The 13265-nt window shown below is 58.3% G+C and overlaps 1 protein-coding gene and 1 long non-coding RNA gene across 2 annotated transcripts in view; both read right to left on the bottom strand.

The window, feature by feature from the left end:
- Positions 1-5992, bottom strand: part of FBXO25 (F-box protein 25) — a 9903-nt gene extending 3911 nt beyond the window's left edge. Inside the window, exons 1-3 of the mRNA XM_081812877.1 lie at positions 5761-5992; positions 4785-4969; positions 1195-1374 (exon numbers count right to left, since the gene is read on the bottom strand). Of these exons, the coding sequence (XP_081669003.1) occupies positions 1195-1374; positions 4785-4969; positions 5761-5992 (597 nt within the window). The remainder of the gene's footprint in view (positions 1-1194; positions 1375-4784; positions 4970-5760) is intronic.
- A 1580-nt stretch (positions 5993-7572) lies between these two features.
- On the bottom strand, positions 7573-13259 carry LOC145717605 (uncharacterized). Its single transcript, XR_014140940.1, has 2 exons — positions 12707-13259; positions 7573-12394 (listed from the first exon to the last, which is right to left on the bottom strand). It is a non-coding gene; the product is annotated as an uncharacterized LOC145717605 (long non-coding RNA).
- Positions 13260-13265: the final 6 nt, after the last annotated feature.

Genomic DNA, 13265 nt, shown 5'->3' with positions numbered 1-13265 from the left:
CGATGGTGCAGCCGCTGGGGACAACGGTGCGCGGCAGCTCCTCCAAATTTGACAGCTGCCACGGACCCAGGATTTCCACCCCTAGGTGCACACCCACGTCCACACAAAAACGTGTACGGCAGTGTTCACAGCTGGAGAACTCGTCAAAGCCGCAAGGTGGAAACGACCCTGATGTCCACCAGCCGTGGAGCGGAAGCGGGGTCCGTCTGCAGGCGGCGTGCTGACCAGCCCCGGAGCGCAGTGGGTGCTGCAGGCTGCGGCCGGGGTGACGAGCAGGCAGCCCGCAGCGCGGTCCCACTGGGAGGGGAGGTCTTCCAGAGCAGGGAATGGTGCAGGGACAGGGGCCGGTGAGGGGCGGCGTCGGGCTGGTGCTCGCTGCCGAGGAGACGCTGCAGCATGTGAAGCAGCAGGGCAGACAGGGTTCAGCCTTCGGAAACAGGGGCTGCCTCCTCCGCGAAGTCGCTTCTGTCTGCTGCCCTCTGGACCCCTCATACCAGCCTCGTCTGTCCCCAGGGCGTGCGCTTCTGAGACCCACCGCACCGGACCAGCCCCAGCGCTCTGGCCTCTCCTTCATCCACGCCTGCGCTCCCAGCCACTACCCTCCTCCCCGCCACTGACGCGGCTTATCCCCCCTGCAGCGGGCCCCTCCAACAAACCCCCTGCTCCCAGCGCTTCCGCCGCCCTTCTAAGTCCGCCGGGAAAGCCCCAGGACGTGGCGTGGCCGCTGCAGCCTCGTGCACAAGACTCTGAAGGCCGGAGGCACCCGCTGTTTTCCCAAGGACACCGCACCCCCAGGCCCATCCTCTCAGACCGACAGCCTCCCCTGGGCCACGCATCCCTGATCCCGTCCTCCTGCTCTTCTGTCCGGGCCGCGGGCAACCCCGCCTCGGACGTGCTGCATCTGGGCATCTGGCCCCCCCGCACCCCGCCCCATGCCGCCCTGTGCGTAGCAGGTGCCCCACACGTGTGTGCGGCTCTCACGGAGGCCCGCGTGACGAGTGAGCACACCGACACCCAGCAGCTCACACGCGAGGGCGCTCCGAGCCAGTTCCCACCCTGGGTCTGCAGGCGCGGGGTGCGGGGAGGGGAGGCCGGGAGAGCCGGGTGCAGACGCTGGGGCAGGCAAGGGACGCACGCCAGCCTCCCTCCAGGTGACGCGTCCTGCGCGCCAGGGCCCAAGGCCGCCACGCTCACCTGCTTCTCGGCAAAGTGGTACTGACAGAGTTTCTTCCACAGATGCCTGTCCTCGCTGAGCATGGACAGCGTCGGGGTCACCTGGCCTAGTGTGACAATGTCCCAGCCATCGGAGAGTCTGTACAGGATGTTGTTGAGCATGTGCAAAGGGAGGTCACTGAGCGTGAGGCCGTCGTTCACCTGCGGGAATGGAAACGGACAGGGTTTCACTGCATGTGATGCCCAGGCGTGCCAGGCTCCAAGGAGACCTAGCGGCCCGCTGAGAGCGGGTGCTTCAAAATGCGACACAGCCAAAGAGACACGACCAAGGCGTCGCCGTCCCTCACACTCGGCCACGTGAGCCCTGAGCCTCCACGTCAAGAGACGGCTGGCCGCACGGGGACCCCGGAGGAGAGGCGGGAGCAGAACAGAGGCCGGTCTGTGCCCTCGGCTCCTCCAGGCTCTGTCCGTGTGCAGGATTCGCTCGTCAGACACGACACAGAGACCACGTGGAGAGACGGCAGGGTCCGAGGACAGAGGAAACAAAGCCACCGACCTGCCACCAAGGCCCCGTCCAGCTGTCAGCATCTGGTATCAAACGTAGAAGCCACACCCTCCCTCCCACAAGCCTGCGGGTGTGTCCCCAAGAAAGGGCGCGACGTGGTGGGCAGAACCTGTGCGTCGTCCTATCGGGAGGGAGGGGAGGACGCAGATGGACAGAAGAGGGGAGCGCGAGGGGACAGAACGGGGGGCCGGCAGAGGGGCGGCAGAGGGGCGGGGGGCAGACGACAGTGTCGCAGCCCCGGGCTGGGCACACACCCACGCCACCTCGCACAGAACGAGCCTGCACACCTGGCCGCAGCCTCGTGCTTCTGACGGGGCTCACTGTCCTTGTCCCCAGTGGTCAGCCCTGATGACGGCTGGCTTCTTTCCGGCTTCTGCTCTCTTCGGTGACCCCAGCGCCCCCGCACACAGCGCACATCCACAGAGACATGGCCAGAGCGGGGCTGCAGGGAGGCGCTCAGAGGCCGGCTGTGCCGCTTTCCGAGTCCTTGCTGCTGCGGCGTGGCCATCCTGTTCAAGAAATGCGCTCCTGGCACTGCGTGTGCGGGGACCCGGGAGGAGGCGTCCTCTGCCGCCCGGCGGGGTGACGGCTCACGGCTCGTCTCGGAGGACGCCTCGGCGGCAGCCCCTGCCCATGGGGTCCTCGCACCGGCTGCCCGTCTGGGGAACAGCCGGGTGCCCACGATGTCACCATGCAGCGTGGTCACGCGTGTGTCTTTGGGTCCCGCCATCCCACGGCCACGTGCGCCTGCTCCCCGACGGGCTGCACGGCGTGAGCGGGTGACAAGGGGCTCACACGGAGCAGGTGTGACCACAGGGTCTCGTGGGCTGGCCCACGGCAGAGCACACACAGATCGCACACGCGTGTGCCGTTCCCGGCCAGGTCTTCACGCTGTTACAGGAACGACGGAGACGCGTTCTGAACGGCTGCTTGGTGCCTCCTCCTTTGAAGAGGAGCTTGCGCGTCAGGAGGAGCTCGTGGACGCCCCGCTGCGAACATCCCGAGCTTGCCAGAGTGTGAGGTGCTACGAGAAACCCTGGATGCACGAGGCGCGAGAACCCGGCACCGCGACATGGTCTCCAGGCCCGAGGTGACCGCCAACAAGGCACGTGGCCGCCACACCAGCAGCTTCCGTCGAGACGGCTGTGATCAGTCCGACGTGAAGGGGCACGAGCGGCCCGCTGGACAGTCCATCGGGGGCGCGGGGCCTTCAGCTCAGCCCCCAATGCCTGGCTCAGCCATTTCCCGCATGAACCCCTTAACCGCATCGCTGTGCGCGCAGAAACACGGCTCTGGGAGGCCTCTCTAGCGCAACAGCCACAGTGCTCCCCGCTCCCGTGGAAGCCGATCTGTCCTCACTCGGGTCCCTCACGCTGCTGTAGCTCCCGGGGGACCGAGGACAGAGAACCTGGCGCGTGAGGGGCCGTCGAGGGCTGTCCCGCCTCCCGCCCGTCACTGCCTCAGGGAGCTCTTGCCACCTTCCAGCACACAGTGGCAGCAAGGCGTCTGTCCCCACGGGCTGGACCCCGGGCTCAGGCCCCAGGACTCTCGCACCAAGGCCCCTCCTGTGCACGAGCTTGCCTGACCCCAGGACACGCACCGTCCCGGCTGTGTCCTGCCCGGGCTGCTCGGCTCCCAGCACACAGTGACCCCCCGAATCCAGGCTCCCTCCCATCTGGCCACACACTTCTCTTCCCGAAAAGGCCTTCGGCCCCTGGTTTTGCAGCGGCCGCCGGAGCTCACGAGGCCACATCTGTGCGTGTGAGGAGTCAGCGTGACCGCAGGAGACACCATCACCCCCGGCTGGGGCTGCAGGGCATGAGGCCACAGGAGAGCCAGCTCCGAGCGTGCGGCCGGGCCCCGTCAGGATGGCGTGCCCACCACTGCCCTCCGTCTGTGCCGCCCCCAAGCTGGTGTCAACAACAGAAAGACCCTAAAGGAGGCCAGTGGCTTTTTGGTCCTGCCAGCCGGCCGAGGTGAGGAGGAGAGACCCCGCCTCTGGTCTTTCCCCTCCCGCCCCCCTGTCTGTGCTGAACACACACTTCTCTCCAAATGGCGCACTTCCCAGCCTCAAGCTCCCTTGCTGACCACAGAGCCCCACTGGCCGCCTGCCCCCACCCAGCTCACTCACTGCGGTGGCACCACCATGCGGGCCGGCCACGTGAGGGACCAGTGGGACCTGGGGCGTGGCCGTTCGTGTGAGGCTTCCACACTGTGCGCGTGTTCACCTCACAGACGGACCTCCCGACCACAGCCCTCAGCCGTGGGGGACACGTGTGACGGCTCGTCTGGACCCGCCTCACTGGCACTGAATGCAGGACCCCCCTTGTAACTTCAAGCCGTACTTAGGGAACCTCGACTCCTCTGTAAACCTCATGTTTACACGGCAAAGGGCTCAAAGCTGAGGCTTCCCACGGTCACTCCCGACAAGAGCCGCTCTCACGTGGGGCCCCGGACGCAGGGGTGAGCACGCAGCGTCACCACGCCGGGAGGGCGGTTTGGAGAAGATGGGTCGCCTCTCGGGCCCTGAGAGACATGTTCCGTTTATTCTTTCTCTTACAGAGCCCCAGGGAGGCACAAAATGCCCCAAGACGCGGACCTGAGCCGACAGTGTTAACACTCCTGCGGGTGAAACTAGTTCCTGGGATAAACAAACCCGAGCAGAACCAGCGGCGTGACCTGCACCATCTTCTCCCCTGGTCGCCCCCGTTCACTCTGCCCGAGAACCACGCACGACCCCGGAGGACAGCAGGGAAGGGGCAGCATGGACGCCGCGTCGCGCGGAGTCACTGGCAGAACAAGGCAGCCGTGACTCGGGGGTGGGTGTCTTAGCCCCCGACCTCTCATTTTCCCCCGAAGGCTCGTCACCCGTCCCCTTCTCCACGACGACCATCCCCACTGTCTGCCCAAAAGCAATCTACGCCACCACAGGGCCTTCTGGCCCAAATGCACCTGAAAACAAACGTTCCAAGAAGCGGTCAGGGTCTTTCACGCGCCCCTGCGGGGGCTGAGGACTCTCGCATGTGACCCAGAGCGCGTCCCGCACCTTAGTGACCTGCAGGTTCTGCAGCTGCTGCTGCCAGTGGAGGATGGTCTCCAGACGGCAGATCCAGATGTTGATGTTTCCCACCAGCACGGACTTCCCGACGCCCCGGATGAGGATGCACAGGGTGGAGCTCAGGTCCTGCAGGAGGTCCTTGATGAGGCGGGGGTTCTGGTGGTCGTCGAGGACTGGAACGCACAAGAACACAGACTGTGGGAAGGCGAGAGAGACCCAGCGCCACGCGTGGACACACCACGGAAGGGGAAGGGGGTCCCGACCCGCGCCCAACATGTGCGACCCCAGGGGGCGTGGTGTCGACGGGACGGACCCCGCATGACTCCGCTCAGAGCGGAGGGGTCAGAGTTTGATGGGACGGGGGTCAGTGCGGGACCACGGGACGTTCTGGTGGCAGGTGGAGAATGTGCTTCATGCAACCAAACTGTGTGCTTAAAAATGATTAAAATGGAAAACTCAGGGTATGTGTATTTCACCACAATAAAAATAATGAGCTAATTTCACTGCGACCCCAAACTGGCATCATTTGAGACACAAGTGTGATGAAATTTAAAAAAGAACATCAAATATTGCCTGATAGTGTGATTCTAGTTGCATCGACAATTTTGGCTTTAAAACTGGCAGTGTGTTTTCCCTTACACTCATCCCAAGGAGCTTATACACGTGATCATCAATTCCCACACACGCATAAACTCATGGCGTGAGCGTTAAAGTTCCTTTTACTATCGGCGAGTGATCGATCAAGACAGACTGAAGATAAAGCCTCAGGCTCCTGTGAGGCCACGCTGGTTACGGAGGCGCACGGCTGAGGCGACAGGTGAAACTTCCCTGAGACCCGGGGGTTCTTCATCCTCCTGTAGGAACAGCCCGTCCGATACGACGGCGTTACGTGGACGGAGGAATGAAGAGAAGCCCCATCTCCTCACACTGCGCTGTTTATCAGACACGTCGGTCACCAACTTACCCTTCCGGACAATTTTGTCCAAAATGTTGAAGTAATTCTTCTGCGCCACGCCGCTCAGCGACGTTAACTGGGATTTCGCAATTAGCTGCAGGAGCTGAAGGAGGAAAGGACGCACGTTACTTAGTTTGCAGGCAGAAGCCACAGGGCCCTGCCGCCATGCTGCCTTGTCCTCTTCAGAGACCCCACGCCTGTCACTGTCTATGGCGTTCGGTAGTCTCTGAGGGTGGGACATGGTTTCAAAGGGCAGATCCCAGGAGACTTTTACCTCAGGCAGGTTCTCCTGAAGGCTGTCTTTAAACGTTTAAAGACGACGTTCCTGGGACCCACCTTTCCCTTCACGTTCCGACCACAGGGCTGTCTCCGTGGCCTCTGCAGCTGAGGGGACCTTTGGTGTCCCCTTCACACTCACCCTGTGTCCTCCTTCCTCATCTGCCCACCCATGCCCCTGCGTCCCCGTGTCCGCTCCTCTCAGGCCCCTCATCCACCCCACCAGCACCTCTGGTGCCCATACAGACCACGTCCGACTCCCCACACCCCCCACGGGGATCTGCCTCCATGGCCACACCCCGGACAGGACGCCGAGGGGCCGGGTGGCGGCGTCACGGCTCCCTGATGCGCCTCTGCTCAAGCTGCGTCCTGCACTGGTTCTGCGGGGACCCCAGTACTGCTGCCCTCCACACAGGGAACCCAGAGCCGGGCCCCCCTGGCCAAGTGGGAACACACCTGCTCACTTCTCCCCGGACTGTTCCCGCCCGGTCGACGCCGCTGTGAGTACTTACGCCTGCCTCCTGGTTCCGTGAACACGGATGCCCTACCTGCCCTCCCGCTCACCTTGCTGGTTTCCAGAGGGAGAAAAGGAACACACGCAGACTGCGGGTGGTACAAATAGGACGATCACGCAACCATCTTCGGGGGAGAAAGCATCTAGTAACGCTTCTGCAAGCGTCCCCTCCTGCAGTGGTCACAGACACACGCCGCAGGGCACCGCCCACAGCCCCGGGCACATCAAACCGGACCAGCCTGAGACAGGCCCAGTCCTTCCCCCGGCTCCAGATCTTATCACCCACAGGTCGCCCCCACCTGCCGGCTTCAGAGAGCCTTCAGTGACGTAAAATTTCATAATGTGATTTTTAAAAGTCTTCTCAATCTCACACATTTAACAAAAAAGGAATGTAACTGAAACTCTGTAATACAGAGCGTTCTAACCAGCCGTCCTGAGCCTGAGGAGAACCGTGACCCCGACCCTGGACCCCCGCAGTCTGGGCTGGTGTCCTGGGTTGGCTTCGGGGCCTGAGACACCCCCCTCCCCCGCCGTCCCTCTGCTCAGAGGCCAACGGGCGTCCCGACACAGACTGTGTTTGAAACAAGCCTCCCGTTTGGGGATCAGCTTGAGCGCACGGTTTGTGAGTCGGGATTCCCACTTCTTGCTTTGTCCCTTTTCTCCCCTTTCCCCAGGACTCTTGTCTTATTCACAGACTTCTAGAAGCAGCAGAAGGACCGCTATTTCCTTCAAATTATATTGTGACGCAATTTACAATTTTACTCCTGTTACTGGACCCCTCGGTGGCCCTGTCATCATGCAGGGTGTCTTGTTGACAGTATCGGTGTGGGGACAGAGCCGGGCTGGGTCACTGCAGACCCGTGAGACGGACCTTTCAGGTTTCTGGAGGACGTGCTTCTGCCCTCTAAAGAACAAAAGCCCACATTCCCAGTGTTCCCACGCCGACACGTACCCGTCTACCATGATCATCAATTTATGCTGCATCACTAAAAATGTCAGACCTAAACATCGAATTTAATTTTGCTGAGGTCAAAGTGTCAAGTTAGTTGAAGAGCACTTTCTTCGACTGAAAACCGGTGTCTCTCACAATACCGAATGTGAAATACGAGTATCTCAAAATTACATACAGTTTTAATATACAATTTTAAACAAAAGACACAAATCATAAAACTATCTTCCAAAGGTGATAGAACGATAAACAGAAAAGCCGGGAAAGGGTCAACCTCTGAGGAAGAAAATCAGGCCACGAAGACACCCACGGACGGCGCGTCGGCCGACACATTGTTAGGAATGTCCTACTTGTCCAGTCACATGCTAGACACACACACGCTCATGATACTATCATATTGTAGTAAATATATTCTTTACTAAAGTAAAACAATGAACAAGAAAAATAGGCATCTGCATGAGGCCCCACACTGTCATTTCTTGGTCCCTCCCCTTTAATGAATCTTGTTCTTAGGAGAATTGACGTATTTTGCTAGTAGCTTTAATCCAACATGTTTATGGGGAGATGATTTACCAAACACCTGGTGTGGTAGCCTACAGCTGATTCCTGAATCGACAGTAAGGAAGATTTAAGAAGAATATATCTTTTTTGTGCTAAGGAACACAGAAGACATCTTTTTGTGAAGAATCTTAAGTTCTATAACAAAGAATGAACTTTCTCCGTTTCTAAATATCCAGTTTTCTTGAAAAGAGGAGGAACTGTAGATTCAGTAAAACAACGAATAAAAATTTAGAGTATCCTACAAGCCAGTTTGTACCTTCAGCAGAATTTGTGGTGAATATTTAACAGCATAGGAAGTAAGTGGCCTAAGTCACCAAACAATTCACATCCACAGCAGCTCGTTCGACCCGTTTGCCCACTTTGGGAAGAACACGCACCCCCTGATCTACAGGCGCTGGTCGTGGTGCTTGGCGGGGAGTGGGGTTCCTACATGGCGATCACTCACCTGCGACCAGCAAAAGTGTGGCTCAACAGGATCGGGAACCTTAGAGTTCTTTTCAACAGTTCGAAAGGCCACCATTTCAAGATGTCACGGACACATTTAGGAAAGTCACTTGTTTTCCCTGAGAGGGAAAGTTCTTAAAACTAAGAACGGCAAGGTCTCCATCGTCGGGGCGGTAGTGTGTGTGTCCCCTGGCCCCTCCTATGCCCTAAGGCACCCCTCCCCACCCTGACATCTCGGGGCATAAATGGGCCTGTCCACGGCTGTGGCCCCTTTGTCTCAGTCACCCTGAAGAGATCATCCCAACACAGCCAACATGGAGCAGGGTACCATTTAACCAACGCACTCCCCACGGCAGCCTTCAGAGGTTCAGAAATGTGCCCGGGGGCCCCGGTAAATAAATGAGACTGAACCCAGACAGACAGCAAGGCTCCCTGCCCACCACCCGCCTCGGCCCCTCCCTGTGCACCGTGGCATCAACTGGGGATACCACACAGTCCTCGGCCGAGGTTAGGAGAGAGCTCAGAAACGTTCACATCAGGAGATATTCTAGCCACAGAGGTCTTTCTCCTTGTCTTCATGACCCCACTATTTAAAGGATCTGTGAGACACTCCGGAAACAGGGAGGAGGTCATCCTCCAAAGCAAGTAACACTGGAACACAGACGTCCAGGACAAGAGGGGGCCGAGGCCGCGAGGGTCTGGGGAAGCAGCCGCCTGAAGACAGAGGGGCCAGCTCCAGGTACCAGGAGCCCACGTGGCCCCTGCGGTCCCTGTGGTGGGGGAGGCGGGCCTTCCTTCTGGAAGCTGACGAGACAGACACGAAAAGCTGATTGGTAACGGAGGGAAACAGAAACAGATGACCCCCTGAAAAAACCTTCCTCCAAGAGCAGGAAAAATTCTCTTAACTTCAAAACTAACTCAGGACACAGGCCCACCGAGGAAGAGCCCGGGGGGCGCTCCCGGGCAGTGGCACGCTCTGTACCCGACTGTCCACACCCGTCAGCAAGGGTCCCAACGCCAGCCCCAGTGGCATCAGGGTCGTCCACCCCTCCCCCAAAGTGAAGGTTTTCACAGGTTCCGCTACTTGTCCTCCAGCGCTGGGTCAGTCTGGAGCCGTGGCTGTGAAGCTGCCGTCACCCTGGACCCGGACGCTGGCTGCACCTTCCACGTGACACCTCAGGAGAGCATCCGAGCTTTCTGCAGCTGGAACCGTCCTCCCTCAAAACACTGTGAACAGTCGTGCTCGGGCCCTCAGGGAAGAGGAGTATGCACAAAACATGGCTGTTCTTCCCGCGGGTCAAACACCCCGCAGTCCCGTCAGCCTCCGCTGGAGCTTCCCACGGCTGCTGGGGCCATGCGCCAGGCACTGGGTGCTGGGAACACGGGAGACCCGTTGTCTCAGCTCCAGAAGCTCGGAGCCAAGCCCTGCGGCTGCCCGGGATCCAAAGAACCCTCCTCAGCCCGCCTCACCCCGGCTCCTGGGGGCACCCGGGGGAGGCCCTTCCCCTCCTCACCTCGGGCTCCTGGGGGCTCCTGGGGGCTCCTGGGGAGGCCCCTTCCCACCTCACCCAAGCTTCTCATTTTAAGGCTCCATGTGGACATAGACTTTTAGGGTTTGGTATTCAACCCCACAGATTCACTACTTAGAATTATTTCCAAGGAAAGCATGATAATTCTGATGATTCGAATGCAGCAGTTACATGGAAGGTCAGAACAAAGTACCCACCAGTAAAGGACATAAACAAAACTCCACAACTCTGAACTTTTCATGTGGGCACCGTGGGCAAGACGTGGGCCTTTTGGGGCATCCTGGGGGTCCGGCCCTCCCGCCCGTTCACACTGCATCTTTCCTTGGGGGGCGGGGGGGGGGCAGAGCCGCGCAATCCTGACCTGCTGTATCCTCCTGGTCGAGTTACTCAACCACCCCTTACAGAAATCTGGTTTCCACCATTTAACTTTCTTCTGAGCCAGGAAGCTGCTGAAATACTCTTTCAGAATACCGTATGCACTTTTGGAAAATCCCACCTCTCCAGTGAAACGCTGCTACCGGGGGACTCTCGGTCCTGTGAGACACCGTCTCGTCTGAACTGGAATCTCCCACGACCCACCTCTCAATGACTAGCCTCATGGCTTCGTTTGTTAGCCGTGTAGAAACATGTATAAACATTAACATTTGCTCATCCCCTAGTGTGACTAAGGGATTAACAAACTCCTCTCACAGGAACCCAGGATGAGTCGGGGCCTAAAGAGACTACGGACAGGAGGTCTGCAAACAGTCCCATCCCCGGGCACGCCTGTTCCCCAAGCAGGTAACGAACCCTGGGGAATGCTGAATGTTTGTTAGCAATATTGCTAAGTATTTCTGTAATTAAATCATGGAGGGCACACTCAAGTTTCATAAAACTAGAAAGGACACACTACGCAACCCCGTCCTCGACCTCATGAAAGTGCCCCACGGAATTCCGACAGGTGAGCGAGGGAACAGCTTCCTAAGCCAGGTGACACAGCCTCATTATGCTGGGAATTACGGGCTAACGCAAGCTGGAAGAATATGCTAAATATTGAATTTACCATCACAGGGGAAAATGGATGTTCCTGTGAGGGGTTTTAAGTAAAGTTTAAGTCAACCAAACTGTCCATACGTACGACATGTTCTGAACCAGCTCTGACACCCCCAGAGGTGAACAGCGGGCGTCTGGGAAAACGCAGGACAGGGCAAGGAGTGCGCGTGTCTGGAAAGGACTCCAAGCCGTGTTCTCGGTATCACAGACCAATATATGGCATGGTCCTCCCTGGGACTTAAAATTCTGTGCGTCCCCACAGAAGTATAAATAGGCATGCACACTTGTGTACAGAAGAGAACATTTCCTGAAGAATACCTGAGAAATGAACAGTGGCCACCCATGGGGTAGGTGGGGCCACGGGGGGGCATGCCCACCTGTGCGGGAGGAGGGGGAGGAGCGGGCGGCTCACAGCATCCCACGGCGGTGTGCAGCTCCCTCACGAGCACGTACTATCTTCTAACTACGAAGCGATTCCGATAAAAACTATCTGATTAGCGAGTCAGCACGTGGAAGCAGGAGAGAGTGAGGGATGGGCCAGCGACAGCAGCGAGGCCTCAGCCGTCCGCAGGAGAGAACCGCGGGCCTCAGGCACATGCCCCCTGCAGCCCGAGTGAAGGCGCAAACCCTTGGTGCTTCTGAGGGCACTCCCCCAAGAAGTCCCTACTTGGGGCCGCAGCACGGCTAACATGTTTGCTGAGTCCGACGGCTGCCGCTTTCACAAACATCCTGGAAAAGGCATCAGCCCCTCACCCCGTGGCTGCGCCTGCCGCCAGCGCACTGCCCTGCCGTCCACGGCGTCGTTCTGGCCCCAGAGGCACCATCCGTCCCGGGGTGGGGGCACGGTCCGTTCTCCCAGGGCCAGGGAGGGCCTGGGACCCCACAGGAAACAGGAGGTGGAAGGTGGCTACGCCCACAGGAGAGACACCACCTGAGCTCCCAGCAAGGATGGACTAGCTCTGTGTTAGCTGGCCCTGGGTCTGTAGGGCCACCGACCTGGGCTGCCAGAGCTCTGGCAGCATGCCCGCACTCCACCGTGATGGAGGTGGCCTTCGCACGGGCACTGGGGCTCTGCGGTGAGCAAAGCAGGCTGAGTCCCCACGCTCCCGACGACCACCCACACGGGAGGAGGCCGTGCCCGGGCAACGCGGGCCTGCAATGGCCTGTGCCGTCCCCCTCGGGGTGGCTTCACTCACAGACAGGGCCAGTGTTTATGGCAGAGTGTGGCTGCATCTGGTGCAGAAGATTCTCTGAAATTGCCGGCTTGCTGTTTCCAAGTGTCTGCTTAATCTTCTTAAGTAAGCTCTTCAAAATTCCATCAAATCTGTCTTCATTTTACTGAAAGTAAGCTCATAAAACTGACCAAAAACGCATTTAACTTACTTATGCGTGACTTATAAATGGGATAAATGAAATGTGAGCTGAATTATGGATCAGATATTAAGAGCTGCTCACAGGGGCACCTGGGTGGCTCAGTGGATGGGCATCTGTCTTCAGCTTGGGTTGTGATCCCAGCATCCTGGGATCAAGCCCTGTGTCAGGCTCCCTGTTCAGTGGGGAGTCTGCTTTTCCCTCTCCCGCTCCCACTCCTGTCAAATGAATGGGTAAAATCTTAAAATAAAAAAATAAATAAAAGAACTGTTCACTCACCAAGGGTCAAATCTAAGCTGTAACTTGACTTGTCTTTTTTTTATCAATAAGGAAATTTCTCAGGGCATGTTCTGAAATAATAGTTGCAAACAGTTGATAAAAGAAAAACTACTACTGAGTGAAATATTTCAGTTTGCATTGATTTTCTGGGAGTAAATTTAATAGCTCAATAAATTATGCTAAGGAGTAAACCGGCCAGGACAATTTTCACAAACTATTAAAACAGGAAGAAGCTGGTTTTGAATTAGAGATAGGTGTTAAGAGCAGTGTGACACCACGAGGGCCAGTGAGCCTGAAGCTGATATTCGGCAGCACGTTTACGAAAAGCAACGTGGGCACCAGTTAAGAAGGACGAAGACAGCCTGCCAGTGCAGGTGGCCTGAGCACGGGCCGACTTCCCAGTGTGCCGATGTGGGTGTCCATGTCAGCCCAGAGCAAGCACTGCTATCTGGACTCAGCGCCGGCTGCCTGACGTGAGCACATGCACCCACCCACTTACACGAAGGAGGAGTGGGACTGGCCCCCATCGCCCTCCCCAGGTCCTCTCCACACAGTCACT

This window comes from Leptonychotes weddellii, chromosome 2 (genome assembly GCF_054177405.1).
Source record: "Leptonychotes weddellii isolate Sample4059 chromosome 2, ASM5417740v2, whole genome shotgun sequence".
Lineage (NCBI taxonomy): Eukaryota > Metazoa > Chordata > Mammalia > Carnivora > Phocidae > Leptonychotes > Leptonychotes weddellii.
Note: the sequence above shows the minus strand (reverse complement) of the source record. Positions and strands in the feature narration are given on the sequence as shown.